The sequence below is a fragment of the Bos javanicus genome, chromosome 7 (genome assembly GCF_032452875.1).
Source record: "Bos javanicus breed banteng chromosome 7, ARS-OSU_banteng_1.0, whole genome shotgun sequence".
NCBI classification, from domain to species: domain Eukaryota; kingdom Metazoa; phylum Chordata; class Mammalia; order Artiodactyla; family Bovidae; genus Bos; species Bos javanicus.
In genome coordinates, this window is record NC_083874.1 from 1427241 (window position 1) to 1450426 (window position 23186).

Genomic DNA, 23186 nt, shown 5'->3' on the forward strand with positions numbered 1-23186 from the left:
GCGCGTGAGGGGGCGGGGCCGCGGCGGACCGGAAGCCGGCGAAGACGCGGGGGCCAGGGCATCGCGATGGCACCTCAGCAGGCGCGGGTCCTTCGTTGCTGCTGTTGCAGCCTTTTCCAGGCTCACCAGGTGGGGCCTCCCCTCCCCCGAGCGCGGGGATGGCGGGCGGGACGAGGTGGAGCCTTGAGAGGCTAGACGTTTTCCTCACGCCCTGCTCGCAGACATGGGCTCAGTCTCGTGGGGTTGCGGAGTGTGCTTGAGGCCTGGACAAGTGATGGTATCAGTTGTGAGAATTAGGTTTTATTGATGTCACTTCTCCATACCCGTTGTTGTGGCCTTTGGGGAGCATTTTGCTTTTTGGATGTAAGATTTGTAGAAACCAGGACTTCCCTGGTGGTACAGTGGGTCAGAATCCGCCTGCAAATGCAGGGTACAGGGGTTTGTTTCCTGGTTGGGGAAGATTCCACATACCTCCAAGCGCTTAAGCCCATGTGCCAAAACTTCTGGGCCCCATGAGCTACAGCTGTGAGTCCAGGAGCTCTAGAGCCTATGCTCTGCAACAGAGAAGCTACCGCCATGAAAAACCCTGGCACCACAACTAGAGTAGCTCCCGCTAGCTGGAACTACTAGGAAGACCCAGTACAGGCGTGCTCAGTCGCTTCCGACTGTTTGCGACCCCGAGGACTAGCCGGCCAAGCTCCTCTGCTGCTGCTGCTGCTGCTAAGTCGCTTCAGTCGTGTCCGACTGTGCGACCGCACAGACGGCAGCCCACCAGGCTCCCCGTCCCTGGGATTCTCCAGGCAAGAACACTGGAGTGGGTTGCCATTTCCTTCTCCAAAGCTCCTCTGCTAGGCCTGTCCAATTGCAAAGATCCTTTTATACCGTATTCTCTCTCTCCCTCGCTCTTTCTAGCCCCTCAGAGCTAGTCAGTTACTGCTTGTCCTTCCAGAGCTTTTATTATTTTGTATTGCATGTCTTACTTGTATATGTAGCTATAGAAAGTACACAATAGTTTTATGGTGTTTGAAAGTAGATGCTGAAAAGTAGAATCTTAGGATTATACCCACTTAAATTTGTAATAGATGTTGTTTGTCCTCTCTAGAATCCTTTTAGGTAGTTCTCCAAAAGACCCGATGATTTTTGTTTCAATTGTATTTATTTTTATGAATCAACCTAAACATCTCCATGATGTTAAGCATGCTATCTCTTTTCTAAAGAGTTTTTATTGTTAGTATTAATTTGCTTTTGGCTGCGCTGGGTCTTCATTGCCTTGGCTTCTCTTGTTGCAGAGTGTGGGCTGTAGCGGGGCAGGCTAAAGCAGTTGCAGAGCACAGGTCTAGTTGTGCAGAGGCCTAGTTGCTCTGAGGCTGTGGAGTTGTCCCAGACCAGGGGTCAGTGGTCTCCCCTGCGTTGGCAGGCGGATTCTTAACTGCTGGACCACCAGGGAAGCCCTCATTCCACCTGTTAAAGCACCTTTGGTGCCTCTTGGTAACATTTTCTTTGTTGCCATTATAAATGGACTTTTCTTTCATTATCTCTTCTAACTATATGTTTGCTTATAAACAATATTAATTTTTGAAGATACATTCATTTTCTACCTAGCGCCTATGTTAATATATTGTCTTACTGGTTTTAGTAGTTTTTCATTTGATTATCTTCAGTTTTAAAGAAATAAATCATAATATTCATAAATAAGGTTAGTTTTTTCCCCTCCGTTTTCATACCTCTTAATTACTTTCTCTTTTCCAATTCTATTGGTTAGCACATCCGAAAAGACAGTAAATAATAGTGCAAATCTTTGACTTGTTCTTGACTTTCATGGGACTGCTCCTGGTGATTCTGCAGCTTTAGAGCTGGAAGTAAGCCATTTTATTATGTTGAGAGACGCCCCATCTAGTCAGATTTATCAAGACTTGAAATGTTATGGAGTTTTTTGAGAATAACAGATAGTAGAGATCTAATTTGATTTTGTTTATTAATATATGGATACCCAGTTTCCCAGAACCACTTATTAAATAGGCTCTTCTTTCTTCACCTTTATAATATACTAAATTTTCATACATGTGTTGGTTTGTTTCTAGACTCTATTCTTTTCCACTGATCTCTTTAAATTACTATTTCTGATCCAGTTGCAACTGTTTCAAATAATTATTGTAGCTCTATTTCTGAAATTTCATTATAGGTGAAAAAGAGTCTCAAGTGGACATGCAAAGCTTGTGGAAAGAAGCAATCATTTTTGCAGGTGAGTTCCAAGAAGCAGGGTGTCTAATACCCGTAGCAGAAAGCAGGTAGGACCCAGCCATGCAGAAGTGTGTTTCTCATGGAACCCAGTGTTCCATTATTGACTCAGGTTCATTAGATACAGAGCTCCTGCTCCTTAAGATCATCTTCCTTCAGGAAGTGAAGTGGATGGAGCGGTGCCTGGAAAGTGACCTTCCTTTGTTTATTCAGTCAGTCAGTATTTACTGAGTACCTTCTATGTGTAGGCATGGGAAACAGTGAAAGGTAAGAAGGTGTCCTTATTGCCTGTACAGATCTGCCCTTGTGAAAGAGGAAGAGAAACTAAAACCACACATGTAATTTAAAATTAAACTGAGTACAATGAGAGGAGAGTGCAGAGTCTGTAAGAGTAATCAGACCTAACCGGGGATGGACAGACAGCTGTTAGGGATCCAAGGGTGTGAGAACGGACGAGCAGGGTGTGAAGGTAGTCAGGAGGTGAAAGAGCACGTGGACTGAAGGGAGCATGTTGTAAGTGCTCTTATTAGCCCAATTTTTTCACCCAGATTACGGTTTTTTTCCAAGTCTGTTCTTACTGACCCACCTGATTTCTAATACCACAGTCTCCTCACTGAGCCCTTTGTTCACCTGCTCAACCCTTGATTCTACCTCTGCAGCCTCGTCGCATCATTCTCGTCCTTCAGCTGCAGGGGCTTTTCCCTCTGACCTTGAAACAATCCAGACCTGCTTCCCTCTGTGTGCTTGTTGTTGAGGCATCCCCTAGTTAATCTCACTTCCCCATCAGAAATATATTCAAGTGTGTTTATGTGAGTATTGTCCATCTCAGACTGTAAGTCCTTGAGAGTAAACGCTTTGCCTCTTTTATTTATATACATTTTTTTAAAAATTGAGGTATAGTTGATTTGCAGTATTATGTTAGTTTCAGGTGTATAGCAAAGTGATTTACTTATACATATTTTTTTCCTATTCTTTTCCATTACGAATTATTACAAGAAATTGAATGTAGTTCCCTATGCTATATAATAAATCCTTGTTTATATGTAGTGGTGTATATCTGTTAATCCCATATTCCTAATTTATTCTTCTCCCCCTCTTTTGGTAACCATAAGTTTGTTTTCTGTGTCTGTGAGTCTGTTTCTGTTTTGTAAATAAGTTCATTTGTATTATTTCTAGATTGCACATATAAGTCATATCATATCCTATTTGTCTTTGACTTGCTTCACTCAGTATGATACCTTCTGGGTCTACCCATGTTGTTGCAAATGGCAATATTTCATTTTTATGACTGAGTAATAATCCATTAGATTTATATATACAGACATACACCCACACACTTCACATCTTCTGTATCCATTCATCTGTTGATGGACACACATATACCCTTTTTTTCGACATTTTACTGTATACTTTTGGTACCTAGCACAGTGCCTGTGAGATAGTGCTCGCTCGAGGAATGTCTGTTGAATGAATAAATGACCAGCCCCACATTGATGGGCATTTAGGTTGATTTTAATTCTCATTATTATGAACAACTCTGTAGTAAAAGAAAGTGTAGTCATTTAGTCATGTCCGATTCTTTGTGACCCCATGGACTGTAGCCCACAACGCTCCTCTGTCCATGGAATTCTCCAGGCAAGAATACTGGAGTGGATTGCCATTCCCTTCTCCAGGGGATCTTCCCAATCCAGGGATTGAACCCAGGTATCCTGCATTGCACGCAGATTTTTTACTGTCTAATCCACCAGGGAACTCTGTAGTGAAGCTTCTTACAAATACCTCTTTCTTTACTGGACCAATTATTTCCTTAGGACAAATTCCTACAAGTTAAATCAGAGGAATTCTTTCAACCAAGGTTCTCTTAGTTGCAGATTATAGGAAAAAACACTTCAGCAAAATTTAAAATGCACTGGCAAGGTACTGGGATATCTTGTGGGGATCAAGGGGAAGAACTGCCCTTGACCCTTTGAAGAACCAACCCCAAGACCTGAAGAGCTGCCAGCCACACAAGCATCTTCTTTTCCCTCCCTCCTCCTCCCTTCACCGAGTTTCTCACTGTACCTCCCTCCTCCTCTCCCTTTCTAGCTTTCCTTTCCTTTCTCTCTCTTTCCAGATCACAGTAACATACTCCACTCACAGACCACAGAATCTCATTTCAAACCAACTGAAAGCTGAATCCCAGTTATAAAGTCCTGGGAGAAATAATCTGATTGACATGGTTGACTCAGATATCCACCTCTGGTCCTGTCACTTGGGATGGGTAGGAGTGGGGACAGTTAGGTCATCTGTCAGTGAGTAGGGCAGCTGAGGCCTACCTTGAGATGGGGTCTCAGAAGTCAGGAGGCTGGCTGATGACTGTACCTGTTTTAGATATCAGCCTGTATTTCTGAATTCTTGAGGAAGGTTTGCCTTCCTCAGCGCCTCCCATGCTTATGCAGTGGCGTATGGCTTAGGACTGACTAGGCCACATTAACAAACAGGCACCACGATTGTGGCTTAACACAATAGAAGTTGTTTCTCTTGCTATTTTGAACAGTCCTGGGAGAGTTTGAGATCAGCAGGGCAGCTGTACGTGGTGTGATCATTCGGGGGCCCCTGGCACCTGTCATCTTGAGGTTCTGCTATTCCCTGAGGCTTATCTCCTGCTGCCGCAAGCCCCTGAAGGTGCAAGATGAGGAAGACGCTACCCAGGAAGAATCTGGAAGTGGTTCACATTCCAGTGGAAGGAACCTAGTCTCATGGCCACAGCTGACTGCCAGAAAGACTGGAAAGTGTAGTCTGGTCTGCTCTCAGATGAGGAGAGAATGCATTTCAGCGTTCAGAGAGCAGTTTCTGCCATGCAAGAGAGCACGCACCCTCCCAGTTATGCCATACATAAGTTGTCATATGGGAATTTATTTTTCAATTTATTTCACTAAAGTATAGTTGAATTACAATATTGGGTTCATTTATGCTGTACAGCAAAGTGATGCAGTTATTTGCAGAAACTGTATGTGTGTGTATATACACACACACACACATCCATCCTTTTTCATATTTTCCATTATGGTTTATCACAGGATATTGAATATACTTCCCTGTGCTGTACAGTAGAGCACTATTGTTGATCCATTCTATATGTAATAGTTTACACCCACTAACCCTGAACTCCCAGTCCAGCCCTTCCCCACCCTACTCCCTCTTGGCAATCATAAGTCAGTTATCAATCTTTTTAAATTTTGCCTTTACTCTCTCCAGTTCGTCTCCTCCCATTCTCACTTGAACTTGCCCAAAATGGGATTTCACTCCCCACCAGTCTACTAAAATTGTTCATGTCCAAGTCATCAAGGGTTGGTTCTCAGTCCTCAGGTGACGTGGCTTATTGGCGGCATTTGTCAGAGTTTTTCCCCTCCTCCTCCTCCTTGGAGTCTTCTCCTGGGCTCCAGTCGCCCTGCCCCTGGTTTTCCTCCCGTCTTCCCAGCTGGTGTTTCAGTCCTCTTTGCCAGTTTCTCCCATCTCCTCGTCTTCTAGACTTTGGAGTGCTCTGGGACTCAGATTTTTGCTTTGTTTTTCACCTCTTCTGTAGCTACAGTCATTCCCTTAGTGGTCTGAGATAAGACAGTCTGACAATTCTCAAGTGTCTGTGTCAGACCCACGGCCTGCCAGTGAACTTGTATGTGCTTCCAGCCACTTACCTCTCTGCTGGATATCTAACAAGCGCCCCAAACCTATATTCCCAAATGAGCCCTCCCCTCCCTTTCACCTACCTGCTTTTCCCACAGTCATCCCCATCTCTTAACTGCCCAGTCTCTCTTTCTGGTTGTTTGGGCTACAAACCTTGAACTCATCCCTGACTCTTCTTTTTCTTTTATACTCTTCACGTGATCCCTCAGCAAATGCAGTCAAAACATACCCACGTTGTGCCCACTTGTTATCACAGCAGGCTGAGTTGCCGCGGTATTTGCAGCCCCCTCCTGACTGGTCACCTGTTTCAGCCATACAGTCTCAGCACCATGGCCAAAGGGTCCTACACGCGCAGGATCATGTCAGACCTTCCAGGTTGGAGTAACATATATGTGCCTTCAGACAGGGCCTGGACGGGGCAGGAGACAGTGTAAAATGGAAATGCGGGGCCCCTTTGCAAAAGCAGAAAAAAACTGCTATTAAAGGTTCCACATATTAAGCCCTTCTTTCATGATCTCCTGACTTTTCCTAATGTTTTTTATTTACTAGTGGTTTAAATATTTATTTCTATTTATTAAGTAATTTGACTGCTCCAGGTCTTAGTTGCAGCATGCAGGGTCTTTCAGTTGAAGCGTGTGGGATCCAGTTCCCCCACCAGGGATAGGACTCGGGCCTTAGCCACTGGACCGCTAGGAAAGTCCCTATTTGGTATTTTTTTAATTTACTGTATGATTTGTTCCTGTGTAAAGAAAAACTAACTAAATGCTAGTGTTAGCCAACATTTTAACATGTTAAAAGCTAACATTTAAATAGTGCAATACCATTTAGACTGTGCAACACTGGTTTTAAATGCTAAGAACATTTAGTACGTATGTGGAACATATACAGAATAATATAAGAACATTTAGTACACATGTAGAATGATCAAAATTGCACAGTTTTTCTTTTGTAGCTCATATATGCCTACATATTTTATTCTTAAGAGTGGAGATGTTGCACAAAATTAACTCAACTATTTTTACCTCGTTGCTTGACACACACACATTCTACCTACACTCTCAACCTTCCACTCACTGATTAGTCAGGAAGTACCGAGAAGAAGAGGAACTGTGGATTGTGCTTCTCTCCCATTTTCTGTGGCATTTTCAGCACAGGCTATTCCAGGGAGGTAATAGGGGTAAGAAGAGATATGATAGGTTTACTTGGTTGTTGATGCTTTTAGTGGAATACCCTTGTCTTCTTTCTGCAGCTGAAGCAGGTTCTGGTCCCCCTGGGAGCCCTGGCCCCTCAGGCACGGGTGCCCCTCCCGGACTTAGGCACAGGCAGCGCACGCCACCCATGCCTGGAGCCTCACTGGGCTCTCACGCCCTGCAGGCTCACTGGGACTCTGTGCCGCCGGGGCATTGGGCATGCCCTGTGCAAACAGAGTGGCAAAGAACGGTGGGCACATTCGCTGTCCACGACTTAGAAGCATGTTTCATCATCTCATCAGACTTCACTTATACAACACAGGTTCAAAGATGAGATTATTAAGAATTTCAAGAAAGAGAGCAGAGCAGATCTCATGCCCATAAGGCTGACTTTTCCTTTAACAGGGCCTGCACCCTCAAACCTCATCTCCTACCCTCTTTGCCCTAGACCATTCAACTCCAGCCACTTGGCCTCTTCCCTGTTTCTCCAAAATGCCAGGCTCAAGGTGTTTGCACTCCTTTCTGTTTCATTGCTTCTGCTATCTACATGATTTGTTCCCGCTTATCTTCCTGTTTTGTGCTCAGATGTTACCCTCTCAGTGATCCACTCGTGGACCTCTTGAACACCTCGTATAAAATTACCTACTGTGTCTCCCCTCTGCCCACGCCCACTGCATTGCCTTGCTTTCCTGTGTAGCGCTTCTCACCATCTGCTGGCCGTAAAGGTGTCTTCTTTGCTTGTTATCTGTCTCTTACACTGCAGAGCTCCGTGATGACAGTGATGCTGATACACTCTTGTATTGTCCTTACCTAGTTCAGGTCCTGGCACATAATAGGTACTTAATAAATATGTATTGAACAAGTGAATGACTACTAAGTGAAAAATATGTATCTCATCTGTTTTATATTGTTTTGATTGTGAGTGAGGGTTAAGTATCATTTCATGTTTATTGGCAATTTGCGTTACTTCTCTTCTGAATTCCTTATGTTTATTAACCAATTGGTGTGGGGTTTGGGTTGAGTTTGGATTTGACATGTAAAATTCAGGGTGATGGTGGGCAGCCAGATTGACTGAAATTAGTCACTGAGACTGTTAGTTTGTAAATCCCTGCAGAAATGGCAATCATTGTTTGAGTTCCTGCATGGTGCTTCAGGCCTTGCACAGTACATTTTTACCCTCCCTGAGTTGTGTCTCGAATGGGTCTGTTTCTCAGCATTCTGTCAATACTTTTTAAACTCATATCTATGTTTGTTTCTCAGGCTTACGGTGAGGGCTCTGGTGCTGACTGTAGACGCCATGTCCAAAAATTAAACCTGCTGCAGGGACAGATTTCGGAGATGTCACTCAGGTATGATAGTTTGAGGGAGGCCTGGTTATCTGGCCCTGTTTTCATCTCGAGTGGATGGTGGGAGTATATGATGGAGAAATCCCTTGGAGTTCCATGTCTAACAACATGGCAATTAGATACTGAACAATCTTCCCACTGAAGTTAATTTTAAAATGCCAGCCACGATATTTTAAAGGCACTGACGAGATGACAAGAAGGTAAGTAGCCATCAGAGATCAAAAATGAAGCAAAAGCCAAAATCCAGAGAATAAGCTGGTCTGCTGGGGCGTTTGAAACCTGTTGCCCTGCAGCTTCCATGTAGCTGGGAGGCGGGCAGGAGACAGACAAAGTCTGGCCAGCGTGGGGAGGTCAGTCGGAGACCACCGCATAGAGCTGAGTGCCCAGAGGACTGCACCCCTGGTGTACAAATGACCTAGAAGTGCACCCCTCCGAGGTAGGTTGACCCAGCCTGTCTTGCCCTTGGCACTGGCTAAAGAGGGGAAACACTGCTCCAGGATTGTGTAAACACAAAGATGCTGTCATGTGACCTTTCACCCTTTTACACATGCTGTGAGAAAAGTCTCAAGCTGAGGACTTAGTTTATTTTATCGACTGTGCTGGGTCTCCGTTGCTGCACAGGCTTTTCTCTCGTCGCAGCAAGCCAGGGGCTGCTCTCTATAGTGGCAGTGTGTGGGCTTCTTGTCGCGGCTGATTGTCCTGTTGCAGAGCATGGAATCTAGGGTGTGTGGGCTTTAGTAGCTCCCAAGCTCCAAAACACAGACTCAATAGTTGTGGCAGACAGGCTTAGTTGCTCCATGACCCGGGGGATCTTCCCAGACCAGGGATCAAACCCATGTCTCCTGCATTGGCAGGCAGATTGTTTACCACTGAGCCACCAGGGAAGCCCTTCAAACTGATTTTTAAATTGTCCCAGGAAGCAGAGATAAATGTAGCTCCTTTTTGGAGCAATACAGCTTCAACCCAGGCATCAAAGGATATATAAAATTCCAAGTGGCATATACCCAAAGTTAAAGATCATTTAACTTACTTAAGGAAGCATGTTGCCGTGAGCAAGAGACAGCAGAAATGACAGAGAAGTCAGATCCAAAAAGAGTTCAGAATACATAATATTGTATGTCTAATATATTTAATGAAATTAAATGAGTTTGGTTGATATAGGAAGAGCAAGAGACTTTAAAAAATAACCACTTTTTTAAAGAACAACCAAAAAGTTTGTAGAAATGAAAAGTTTGGTCACTGAAATTAAAAGTTTAGTGGCTTCCGTGTTGGCCCAGTGGTTGAGACTTCGCCTTGCAAGAAACACTAGTTCGGCCCCTGGTACTGGGAGATCCCACGTGTCGGAGCACTCAGGCCCTGCACCACAGCTGCTGAGCCTGTGCTCTGGAGCCCACAGGAGGCAACGCAGGGAGCCTGCACGCCTAGAGCCTGTGCTCTGCAGCAGGAGAAGCCACCGCGGGGAGAAGCCACACCCCACAGTGAAGGAGCCCCGCGCACCGCAAGCAGAGAAAGCCCAAGCGCAGCAACAGAGACCCAGCACAGCCAAAGTGTAAGTACATAAGTAAGTCTTTTTAAAAACAGTTTAGTGGACTGGGAAGCCAATTAAGTGCAACTAAAGAGAGAATTGGTGAAATGGAAGATAAATCTGAAGAAATGATTCACACTGTCACTGTGAATAAGACAGAAAGGTAGAAAATATGAAAGTTCAGAGACATGAAAGACACAGAGACGAGTTCCAGCAGGAGATAATAAAAAGAATGGGAAAAGGCAGTGTTTGCGGAAATGAACAGAACTTTTTCTAGAATCAAAGGGCTCACATTCTTAGATTCAGGAAATGCATCTAATCCCAAACTGGATAAAAACATTGTGTCTGTAGCGGATCCTAATGAACCTATCCAAAAGCTACTAGAACTAATAATTTAGCAAAATCACAAGGATACATGGTCAATATACAAAACTAAATTTTATTTTTATATAATTGCAGTGAATAGTTGGAAAACAATTTTAAAAATCAAATACCATTTATGATACCATCAAAAAACAGGATACTTAGGGATAAATAATAACCCAAAAATGTGCAAGATATTTTCAGTAAAAATTACACAACTTTGCTGAGAGAAGTTTTAAAAAGATCTAAATGATGAAATATGTTCATGGATTAGAACATTCAGTATTGTCATGATGTCAGTTCGTCCTAAATGGATCTATAGAGTCATCTCAATCCCAGTCAAAATTCCAGCAGTTGTGTTTTTTTTTTATGAAATTGACAAACTGATCCTAAAATTTATATAGAAATGCAATTGCCAAATCGATTTTGATAACAAAACTGGAGGACTTCTACAGCCTGATTTCAAGATTTAGTGTAACTCCACAGCAATCAAGACAGTGTGATTTTGAGTATACATTTTGTGGTATTTTCATACAGTAGAATACTACTCAGCAACAAAAATGACATGGGCAAACTTCACAAACGTTGCTAAGTGAAAGATGTCGGACACAAAAGACCAGATACTTGTAAGGATGAGTGGTTCTCACCTACAAGGGCAGATAAGGGAATTTTAGGGTGATGAAAATTTTCTAAATCTTGCTAATTATATATCAATAAATTTTCTATATCTTGACTGGAGTAATAGTTTCAAAAATATAATTTACCAAACTCATCTGAGGTACCAACACTTAATTTGGTACATTTTAGGGTAGGTTAATTATAAATTATACCTCAATAAGTTAATTTTAAAAGATGAAATCCACCCTTTGACACAACAACATAATGAAATTACAGAACATGGAAAACAAAGGGAAGAACTAAAATGTAGCTGGAGAAAAGAGAAATCACCTACTGAGAAATAGTAGATGCCCAGTTCTCAGGGTAACAATAGAAGTGAGAAGACAGACCATACCTTCATATTGCAGAGAGAGGTTCTGTAGTTGATGGAGCTGAGTTCCCAGATCATAGTATGGTGAGCAGAGTTCTGGTCAGTAGCAGACAGGACACTGCTCAGCTGGACTGGGGTATCCAGTGTAGGCATTTGACATGCATGACCTCATTTCATCTTGCTCGTCACCCCATGAGGATCATTGGCTTTGGTTTACAAATGAAGAAACTGACATAGAGGTGCCCACATTTGGTGGACTTGGGTTTCCACTATAGGTCAGTAGAGAGAGTTCCATTGTGATCGTGTGAGGTAGCAACCCTGTCGGACATGGGTGGTTGCGGCTTCAGTGCTAGCCTTCAGCCCTTGAACAATGCATGTTTTAGTTGGCCATCCGGCTCCACTCGAGGCTGCAGAGGCTCCGGCACCTCACTGTGCTCTCTGTGTGATGAAAGACCCCTGCTATCCCTGGGAGGGTGGGTAAAGATACATCTGACTGAGGAAAAGGCCTTATCTCGTAGCGGTTGAGATACCACACAACTGTAAAGACACTCCTATGACCCTCTGCAGTGGGGACATCGCCGCTGCTGATGGGAGGGACTGTCAGAGTTCAGCTGAACTAGTCTCTATTCAGGCCCTGAGCAGGGCAGGTGCACATGTGTTGTCTCATTTATCTTCACAGTCCTCTTGCGTTATTATCCCCATTTGTACGTAAGGAAACGGATACAGTGATGTACCCAGAGTCACACAGTCTGTGACGGCCAGTCTTTGGCAAAGCCATGATGCCAGCTCTGGTCTCCGAGTGAAGAGCGCCCCTTCTGCCCTGTGTTACTTTTCCTGTTGCTCCAAGGAACAGATGGTCCCTCTGCCTTCTGACGGAGAAGGCGATGGCACCCCACTCCAGTACTTTTGCCTGGAAAATCCCATGGACGGAGGAGCCTGGTGGCCTGCAGTCCATGGGGTCGCTAAGAGTCAGACACGACTGAGCGACTTCACTTTCACTTTCCACTTTCATGCATTGGAGAAGGAAATGGCAACCCACTCCAGTGTTCTTGCCTGGAGATCCCGGGGACGGCAGAGCCTGGTGGGCTGCCGTCCATGGGGTCGCACAGAGTCGGACACCACTGAAGCGACTTAGCAGCAGCAGCAGCTGCCTTCTGAACCGCTGGAGGATGTCCAAGTCACATCGAAACAACGGAGATAAGTTCAATCAATAAGTTCCCCTCAGCAGGCTTTGATAGCCATTGTTAAGTCTGTGCATCCTACTGTTCCCATCTTCACTGTCCTTCATCTTCCTGGTCATTTTACAAAGAACAGTTGTACAATCTTTCCCTAAGGTCTCTGGGAGACTCCATAAGTGCCAATGAGGAAGAAAACGTGGGTCCTTGGCAGGCTGCCCGTGCAAGTCCACAGGTAAGCCAGCAGCACCACCTCAGCCCAGCTGCCTGAGCCGGCTCTGTCACCAGGAGGTTCCGTTCATTCATTCATCATTTGTTCTGTAAACAGATGTTGATGTCACTGACTGATGAAAACTTGGCTTAAAGCTGCAGGGGATACAAAAATGAATAAACCTTTCCCTTTTATAAGTGTGTAGACAGCCATGTTAACAAATATTTGCAATACTATGAAAAGGGCTCTTTCTTCTGGCTGCTTGGCTTTTTTTTCTGAACCTAACTTGAACTTCACCTCCTTGTCCTCCTCCCCTTGTTCCGAAGCACCCTGGGCGGGGAAAGGATGCTGTTGTTGAGTGCCTGTGTTGCCGTGTCCCCTTTCTCTAGATGGAGCCACACGGCAGGCTCACGTGCTGCCGTTCTGTCCCGAGGCCTCAAAGTAGGTGCTCAGTGTTGGGTGGGCAGTGTGTCAGAGCTCCAGGGGCTGAGCAGATGACACCATTGGTACGTCCAGGATGCCATGGTACAAGATCACTGTCCTGCCAGGGACAGGGCAAACAACTCTCTGACAGGCTCCCTGGAAGAGCTCCGCCTTTGATCACAGAATCATGCTGGCAGCGTCTGCACTCCAGGCTGTCTTCGTATTTTTATTGTAAATAGGGGAGATAGTCTTCAGCACACCACTTTAACACATCAGCTCTTGCATGCTTCAGTCTATGCTTTCAGTTTCTTTACTTACAGACCTAATCTTTCACCATCACTTCTGTAACAAATACTTGTTTGCATCATCCTGGAATTTTCACTTGTATCTTCTATGTTGCTCTATAGCTTTCAACTATTTTCATTTTTAAAAAGTATCTGCAGAAGATAGTGGATTTGCCAATATTTATTCCCTTCTTGTGGAGAAGGAAATGGCAACCCACTCCAGTACTATTGCCTGGAAAATCCCATGGACAGAGGAGCTTGGTAGGCTACAGTCCATGGGGTCGAAAAGAGTCAGACACGACTGAGCGACTTTACTTTTATTCCCTTCTTATTGGGCATTTACCAAACTTCTGCTGTTATAAATATTTGCTATTATTGGTAACACTTTAATGAGCATCTTCATGCCTTCATCTTCATTTGAAACCACTGGACCAGGGAGTGTGGACCTTCGCAAAGGTCTTGGTAAGTTGTGTCTTGAAGCTTTCCCCAGGTGTGTGCCAGGGTGCTCTGTTCAGGACATCTCTCTCCCATGACCTGCCGGTCAAACTCCTTTCCTGGTGGTGGTGTAGGCATGGGTCCTGCGGCCTTTGGGCCTCAGCGTTGCACTGGGGATTCTCAGTAAAGGTGCCTACTTTTGAAAATAAATTTACTTCCCAATTCTGTAGGAAACACTCCAGCCCTCAAAGAACCGCTGGCTGAAGTATCTGGAAAGGGACTCCAAAGAACTGGGGCTGAAAGGAGGAGGAGTGTGTTTCAACAGTCAGCCTTCATCCGAGACAGAAAAGCCAGACCCTCCGTTCAGCACAGGCCTGCCTAGGAAAAGGTGCCAAGCCCGTCACAAATCTAGCCTCACCCACCCCCACCTAACTGCCCCGTGGTTTGGGGACGGACAGGCGGCTTCCATGGTTGGCAGGGAGTCTGAGGGTTGTGAACCAGGAGGCACCATGAGCACAGGCCCCTGGCCAGGCCGGGCATCAGGCGCAGAGGTGGGAGCTGAGCAAAATGCCAGTGGAGGCGCCTCTTAGGAGTCTCACTTAATTCAGAACATCCAGACTGCGCTGACCTCAGGGAGGAACTCAAGGGCAAGGTTGACAAAGTGAAGTGTGGCCAGAGAAGCCAATGGGCCTGGGAGATTTTAGCTGAGAGCAGGAAAGACCTGATTGTCATAGGTCTCCTCTCTCAGCTTAACCTGCATTTCAGTGAGTTTTCTGAGAGACCACCTCATCTAGGTTTAGGGTGGCTCTTCCAGGTCAGATGCTTTGGGGAGGTAGATTCCAGTTCAAAATAAGAACTTTCTAGCAACTGCAAGCTATAGAGCAGAGAAATGGACTGCCTTGGATGTCATTGGGCAACCTGTTCTTGGCAGTAGGCAGAAGCTGAGCAGCCATCTGGGAAGCTATAAGGGATGGCAAGGTGTCAGAGCAGATGACCACCAAGTCAGGATCAGACCACTGCTCAACGGTAGGACTAGGTTGTATTTTTTTAATTTTACTGAAGTATAGATGATTTATAATGTTGCATTAGTTTCAGGTTTATAAAGTGATTTGGTTATATATATATATAGTAGTAATAATACATATGTGTGTGCATATATGTATTCTTTTTGAAATTCTTTTCCATTATAGATTATTACAAGGAGGACTGGATCTTTTTTTTTACATTGTTAAGATTTTTTTTTTTTATATGGACCATTTTAAAAATCTTTGTTGAGTTTGTTCCAGTATTGCTTCTGTTTCATGTTTTGGTTTTTTGGCCAGGAGGCATGTGTGATCTCCTTGACCAGGGATTGAAGCCTGCACCCTTGCATTGGAATGCAAAATCTTTACCACTGGACCAGGGTAGTCCCAGGACTAGATTCTTAACAGCATTTTCTCTGCCAGGAAATGGAACCAGAGCACAGTCCAGCCTCTATGTGGCCCTCATGTCCAGGACTCCAGAAACTGTGAGGTCACCTTGAAGTCCTTGAAGGTCAGTGTCCCAGTGGCCATGGAGCACATGCTGGATTTTTTTTATTGTTTTTTGGACTATTAAAAGACTTATACCCTCCCCCTGGCCCCAGAGTCCAACTTCCCATGTGTCTTGTTATGTCTTAAGCCAACTCCCTTCTCTGGCCTGCACTGTTTCCCTGCTGTTACTGATGTGAACTGGGTCAAAAGGGCAATTTGATGCCTTGGAGACAAGCGAGGTTGACCAGTAGGACTTTTCTGCATCAGGCCCGTCCTCTTCATCCTACATGGGGTGCCAGGTCTTCGCCAGACTGTTCAACTTGGGACCTGCCCTGCATTTCTGAGGAACTGCCACCTTCATTTACCCAGGTGGGTCTTGTGAATTTGGGGCACTCTCTTCACCCAGGACCTGCTCTTGTTATTGATGCTTCACACCTAGCAGACCCCACCATACCTTCCAGGCCGCAGAACGAGGGTTTTGCTTTATGCTGTCGTGGGAGCCACAGGCATCCAGACAGAGGAACTCTGCCAGGCGTGTGTCAGTGCTGCACCAACATAGGCCAGGGTTGACCTGACCAGCTTCAGACTGTAGGAGAGAGCACTCATTCAAAGCCAAGAGGCAGAGATCAAACTTGGTGTTGCTACTAACTAGCTTTGTGACCCCCAGGCAAGGGTATAGCGCTCAGTCTCCAAATTAGAGAATAATGAGTGTGACAGTTACTGATGTACCAGTCCCTGGGCTAAACATTTTAACTGCATTGTCTAATGCTCACCACCAGCCTGTTTTGTTTTGAAGGTGAGGAATCAAGGCTGGCATAGGTCCAAAGAGGTCACAGCAAGTCAGCCCGAGAGCTGGCAGCCTCTGATCACTAACAGCTGCCCAGAGCCTCTTCCACGCTGCCTGGGGGCCCCTCCTGTCACTGCTTTCACACTCCTTTGTAGGCAGTGGCACTCATTTTGCAGTGAACCCTTGTTTCCTGAGGGAGAGGGAGAAGCCAGGCCCCAGCGGCAGTCACATCCCGTATCTGCAGCTTTAAAACCCTCGACACGGCTAGAGAGCTTTCCCCTGCCTGGCGATGAGCACATGGTGTCCCCAGACGGTTGTAGGGTCCTTCCTGCTAGCACCCAGGCACTCCCTCATCTGATTCTAAGGTCCCATGAGATAGATCCACTGACCACATGAGAACATCTTGCTCTTTTGGAAAGCCTAGTCATGGAATTTGGAGTGAGAGAGAGGGCATTTATTTGCTGTGTTTTGCTTCATCTCAAAATCAAGGCATATCCCTGGCCTGCCAGCCTACAGGATAGTAGACAACACGGAGCAGCAATTGTCAGTGCCCAGAGGTACCATCCAAGACTAGCGCAGGCCCAGGACCCCCTCCTCCCTGTCCCTTGAGGCTGCTGGGCACCTGTTCCTCTGAAGGGTGAACGTGCCATCACCTCGTGTCTCCCCTGCAGGACCGTGCTGGCCTGGCAGGGAAGGGCAGAGAGAGCAGTCGTGAAGACCTGGACACCACGGAGCTTGTTCCCCGGGGGGAACCACCGTGTCCTGCCCAGCAGGTCAGGACCATGTCTAAGTGGGAACAATGTCTTGGAAACAGCTCACATTTGGACACAGAGCCCCTCACCCCTCTGCAGAGAGGCCTCAGGCCAATCCAGGCAGCACAGGCTGAGCAGGGGGCCCCCAGGGCCCAGACTCCAAGGGAAGGAGGCCTCTGCAGGCTCCCTGGTGCACGCCAGTCTCCTCAGACTACACACACTCCCATGCCTGGGCCCAAGTGGCTCTGTGGGAGGATCCCTGAGCAGTCACAGGGCACAGGCCCCTGGGCAGAGGGTGTGCCCTTGGTCAAAGGGATGCAGGCACGTTCTTCACTCATGCGTCTGTGTGACCTTTTTAAAACTGGAGAGGACTTTGATGACGATCTGTGAGTTGAAACTAGTATGTTATTCACGTAGACATATTTGTCACATGAACCCTTCAATTCAGTGACCTCTGTGCCACTGAAAACAGGGTTCCCCAGGTTGCTTTCAAATAGTAGGACTGAGGATGACTTATGGGAACTACAAGAAGCGACGATAAATATGACCATCAAACAGATTACCTCTTGTACCATCTTTGATTAAAGTGCTTATACCTTTAATTAATTAAAATTGTTTACAAATAGAATGGTTACAAAGCGATTTTCTTAACTTTAAAAGCAGCTGACAGGTTTGGAAACGGTAACTACAGTGGTTATGAAATAGGCAGTACTCTGAACAGCATCAGTTCCTCTGTCAGCCCTTCTTTATTCTCAGATGTTAGCCACAGTCCTGAGCTGTAATTGCTACAGGACAGCCTCTTCCACCCCGGGTGAATGCTGGTGATCCTTTAGCTAAATTCAGAGGATATCAAACTTCTAGCAGAAAATCAGTTACATATCAGTGTCCTATAGTCATTAAAAAAGAAAGAAAAAGCAGAAAGCCATTTGGCAAGATCTCTTCTGGACTGCTGGTGTAATCCTGCAGGGAGAGTACGGATAAGATGCAGTATGGTCTCCACGTCCTCCCCAGCGAGGAGTCTCTCGCTCTGCCCCAGGGCGGGGTCCCCTGGCTGGAAGGAGCCAGACATCCATGGGAAGCTGATCAGTGTTTCTCAGAATCCACACTCACACCCTTGGAACTCCCCCCGTGTCACTTGTTCTACTGCCCTAAATGGCTTTGTGCATCCCCACCCCCCAGATTCTGAAAGAAGAATGACGAGAAATTGGGACTTAGAGGCACTGGGGTTCTACACTAACTCAACACAACTATGAGACAAGAAAGGGGACACAGAATGGGTGAGCAAACATCGTCACAAAGGTGGTGGGTGTTTTGAATACTGGATGGTGTCCAGGGCAGCCCCGATGTCGTAATTCTTGGTCTGCAGAAGCCTGGTGAGCCAGCCACCTTCATCAGAGAACCCCATGGACAGCATCTGGGAGAGGGACTCAATCAGCCGGGGGTCAGCTTCTGCCAGAAAGAGTAATGACAGCTATGAGGAAGAGGCACTGCGCCCCAAATGTGACCTGTACCTGGCCCTTTTACAAGGTCTTAATCCTCACAGGGACCCTCCAAGGCAGGGACTATCAAGCTTTTTCTGTAAAAAATCAAGAGTAAATATTTTAAGCTGCTTTGCAGGCTATTTGGTCTCTGTCACAAAAATTCAACTCAGCTGTTGAAGTATAAAAGCAGCCACACAATAGGTAAAAAATTAGCATGGCTATCTACGTTCCAGTAAAACTTACATTTATGAACACAAGATTTGAATTTCATCTCATTTTCCCATCTTGACTTCTTTCCAACCATCATAAAAATGACAAAGTCATTGTTGGCCCATAGGCCATAGTTTGCCACTCTCCGCTTCAAGGCAGAGAAGAGAAATACTGGCAGCCCAAGGGCTGAGTTCGGCGCATAGATGGGTTTCCAGCTGAATAGCATTTTAAACGGCCCTGCCACGTGACAGTGATGAAGCAGAGCAGGATGTGAGTGGCCTCATCTACTCAGTGTGTGTCCTCCAGGCTGCCACTCTCCACCCGGCCCTGCTGCCTTCCACACCACCCACTCTACACCATGGCTTCCTGCCTGGCTCCTACTGGCACCGTGACTGTGACCCCTGCTCCGAGATTAGCACTTGCCATGAGCAAACAGTGGAGATGGACTCCGAGTCCACTTTCAGCAGTGCGTGGCAGTGCCCAGAGCCAGTGCTGCCGCCATATCACATCTGCCTTCATAATTCTGGGTCTGTGTGTTAAGTTTTAGAAATTACTAAAACTAGCTGAGCATACTAAGGCTCAGTATAGACACAGAGGACAAAACCAACTCCTAGATTTCTCTTACATCAATAGACAAGCCCTGCAGTAGAGAAGGTAATGCCTGTCTGTGTTGCTAGAAGCAAGTGATAGGAGGCTCTGAATGGAAAAGGGAGTAATACACAACTATCTGAAATCCCTTGCCTGGTGGCAGATGTGGGTACAGTGCAGCTTCCTTCAGTCCTGTGGGTCCTTCCTGGGAAGGATCCAGAGAGCTTGGCCCTTCAGACTCAGGCATCTGTAGAGACTGCAGTTCACCTGTAGACGGGTCCACCTCTTTTGAAGACAGATGAGTCCAGTCATCATCTCCTCCTGAACAGTTATCAGACTCCATCTGTTCCTGAAACAAAGCCCCAGTGAGCACAAGAATGAGAACAACAGGCCATCTGACCACAGCCTCAGCTCTGTGAGAGACAGGGCACGCAGGACTAGCAAGAGTCCTTCTGCTTTACAGAGTTCTAGTGGAGGGTTCACAGGACAACTTAAATGCCACCAACAACTCAACGGAAATGGGTTCTGCTGGCCATGTGAGTGCCGGGGAGGGGCTATGACTCGGGTGCTGGGAGAAGCTCTGGATGTGTTAGGGGGGTACTTGCCTCAGGCTGACCCCCTGACTCCAGGGCGATCTTATTCATCTGCTCTGTCAGAGACTGTGCTGTGCCCTCCACGTCCCTGTCTGGCTTGCTGGGGTCAGAGCAGCAGCTGCTTGGCTGAGAGCTACACTTCTCCTCTGTGCTGGAACTGCCTGCAGAGGTGGGGGTCAGGCGGCTTCTCTTGCCTCCGTGTTCCACATCAATATCGACTTCAATGCCTAGAAGCCGGTGGGGAAACAAACACTTGATTAATAACGTCATCCCAGGTCAGCTTCAGACCCACGAAGTCCGTAAACAGACTCTGTTTCCCCTCACCGTGCAGGACAGCAGCTGCACAGCAGGCACGGCCAAGCCCTCAGAACAGGGTGAGAGCTTGTGCCACACAGCCAGCCAGAGCCACCTGCACCGCAGTGCGGAGGACGTTCTTGGCCTCACTTGAGGCATCCACTTGCGTGCAGGGGCCGAGTGATGTGAAAAACACGCACGCTGAACACGCTGCCCCTGCTTAGGCAGGCAGCCCATGCAAGCTTTGTGTGACCCATGAGACGGCGTGTCCACCTCCAATCTCTCACACTCTGGGCACATGCTCACTGAAGGGAAGGGAGGGCACACTCACTGGGTTTATGTTATAATTCGTTTTACTTTCTCCAAGGACACGCCCCATGTCTTAGAATGAAGCAATTTCAAAAGAACGGGCCTTCCCTGGTGGCCCAATAGTTAAGAATCGTCCTGCCAACGCTGGGGCCATGGTTTTGATCCCTGGTCTGGGAAGATCCCACATGCCACAGAGCAACTAAGCCCGTGTGCCACAACTACCGAGTCTGTGCTCTGGAGCTGTGAGCTGCAAGTGCTGAGCCCGAGTGTCACAACTACTGAAGTCTGCACTCTGCGGCCGTGCTCCACAGGAGAAGCCACTGCAGTGAGAAGCCTGTGCAGGACTAGACAGCAGCCCCCACTCACCCCAACTGAAGAGAGCCTGCACGCAGCAGGAGACCCAGTGCAGTCACAGGTAAATGTAAAAAATTTTAAGGACTATAGGATGGATAAACATCAAGGCCCTACTGTATAACACAGAGAACCATATTCAATATCCTATGATAAACCATAATGGAAAATACATATATGTGTTACTGAATCAGTTTGCTATACAGTATAATTAACATTATAAATCAACTATCCCATGGACGGAAGAGCCTGGTAGGCTGCAGTCCATGGGGCTGCCAAGAGTCGGACACGACTGAGTGACTTCACTTTCACTTTTCACTTTCACGCATTGGAGAAGGAAATGGCACCCCACTCCAGTGTTCTTGCCTGGAGGATCCCAGGGACGGGGAGCCTGGTGGGGTCACACACAGTCGGACACGACTGAAGCGACTTAGCAGCAGCAGACTTCAATAAAATTTAGAAAGCAATATAGATTCCCTGCCCCCACCACACAGCCTGGCCCACCCTCCAGAGACAACTTTTAACTGACAATGTGCTTTTTCTGTCTTTCCTGACTACTTAGGTTTACCATTTATTTCTAACTCTAGATGATCAACACTTCCCCTATCCTTTCAAAAACTCACATTTTGGTAAAAACAATATTCAGTGTTTATGTTAGTGCCGCTATATATATATATAGTGTTCTTTGCTGGCTAAGGAGTGGGCTTATTTCCTCAGAGTTTTCTGTATTTATAGCAGTAACGATGCTTTCTTTTTCACTTAGTAACTTTCCCCATATTCTCTCACAGCTTCTCTGTAGCGTTTTCTACACAGATTAAGTGTATCAGATACCCCATCCATTCTGGTTTTTCCCCTGGAGACCATCCCAGGCAGGCATGAGCTTCCAGCTCCAGCCTGGACAGGCAGCTCTCTGACCAGAGGCACAGCACCTGTGCCTTCCTTCCATCCTGGCAACTACCGTTGTCACTCTCGTCTGGTGGGTACCATTTTCCAGTACCCACCATCTTTCTTCATTCTGGGCTTGTTTCTTTATTTTGGCCAGAGAGATAGTTCAAGCCCAGGTAAGATGATTAAGACCTTGTCAGTTTCATTCCTGACAACTTTGTTTTGCTCCCACACTTGATCATTTTAGTTGGGTACAGAATTCAAGGCTGAAAATCAGATTTAGATGAGACTTTTGAAGTCAGTGTCTTCTAGCTCTTAATGTGCTCCTTAAGTTCCCAAGCTATTACAGCAGCCTTCAGAGTTTCAGGAGTCTCTGCCCCAAGGGTTCTGACAGGACAATTTTAAGCTCTGGCATGGGGTCTTTTTCAGTCCTTGTCCAAGGCATCTGGGGCCCTTTTTAATCCAGAGGTTAGTGTCCTAGTGCCAAGAGACCGTCTCGTGTTTGTCCATTTCCTCCCTTCAGTTTACGCTGTTCTCTCCTGGAATTCTTTCATCCTGTATTGGGCCACCAGGATTAATCCTCAGATTATCCCACCTTAGTTACTTTCCTCCATGCATTTTCCATCTTCCAAAGTTTGATGAGATTGTTTTATCTTGTCCTCCATTACTTTTTTCCCTTTTTCATGATCCATGTTGCTTTACTTATTTTGTTTAACCCCTTCACTATTATTTTAGTAGAGTATGAGGAGCAAGCAGAGAAAATAAAAGCAGGCTTAGCAACTGGTACCCCTATCTGCAATATTTACATTGTTTTCCTTCTTCCATTTCCCCTGCAGTTTTCATTATGAAACATTCAAATAATCAGAAAAGACAGAAGAACAGTACAATGGACACCTATATACTTTCTAAAATGGGTGAATGATGCAACTCTTCTGTAATGGATTACTGAGATTATTGAACTAGCTTTTCCAACTTGATGATAATCTGAGACTTCAGGGCTTAAAAGACTGTACCACGTCTCTGCCCTGCTAGCCAAAGCCTCTGCGTAGGGGATGTTTGTGGAAGGTTCCACGGCCCTGCTGCTTTACGCCCTAGGTGTCAGTGGCTGTGACCTCCAGCCAGTACAGCCCTGGGCTCATGCTCTTGCTCAGCTGGCTCTCACAGTGCCGCTTATCACAAAACTTATCACACTTATCAAGAAAACGTTTTAGTCGCTGACTCACTGCACAGACTGCCCTCTGAGAGGTATTAGTGGTTACCTCCCTCTGGGCCCCTGCTCTTGGAACTAACGTTCCCTTCTAGGCAATTAGTAGACTGAGTCATCCTGTTAGTTCCTCAAAAGAAAGGAAAATAAATACCCGTAACTCCAAAGAGAGTTTAATCCATTCCTCGAATGGCTCTCTTCAATAGCTACTCAAAAACACATTCCAATGAAACTTGTTTTGTAGGGTTCCAGACTCCTCCTGAGTTAGCATAAAGCACTCCATCCACTTTGAAAGACCTGAGAAGGCCTTAATTCTTACTGCCAAAGACCTCTGAGCACTTCTAAAATTATTCCCTGGTATCCTGAATGGAGAATCCACT

The 23186-nt window shown here is 46.1% G+C and overlaps 2 protein-coding genes across 2 annotated transcripts in view; one reads left to right on the plus strand and one right to left on the minus strand.

The window, feature by feature from the left end:
- Positions 1-17519, plus strand: MRNIP (MRN complex interacting protein). The gene is made up of 8 exons (XM_061421284.1): positions 1-129; positions 2183-2242; positions 8352-8440; positions 12648-12723; positions 14072-14229; positions 15287-15374; positions 15620-15721; positions 16811-17519. The coding sequence occupies exons 1-8, from the start codon at positions 67-69 to the stop codon at positions 17279-17281; spliced, it is 1107 nt and encodes a 368-aa protein (XP_061277268.1). The 5' UTR covers positions 1-66; the 3' UTR covers positions 17282-17519.
- The window catches only part of SQSTM1 (sequestosome 1), an 11504-nt gene continuing 5785 nt past the window's right edge, over positions 17468-23186 (minus strand). Inside the window, exons 6-8 of the mRNA XM_061421292.1 lie at positions 19776-19990; positions 19324-19519; positions 17468-18340 (exon numbers count right to left, since the gene is read on the minus strand). Of these exons, the coding sequence (XP_061277276.1) occupies positions 18183-18340; positions 19324-19519; positions 19776-19990 (569 nt within the window). The 3' untranslated portion in view covers positions 17468-18182. The remainder of the gene's footprint in view (positions 18341-19323; positions 19520-19775; positions 19991-23186) is intronic.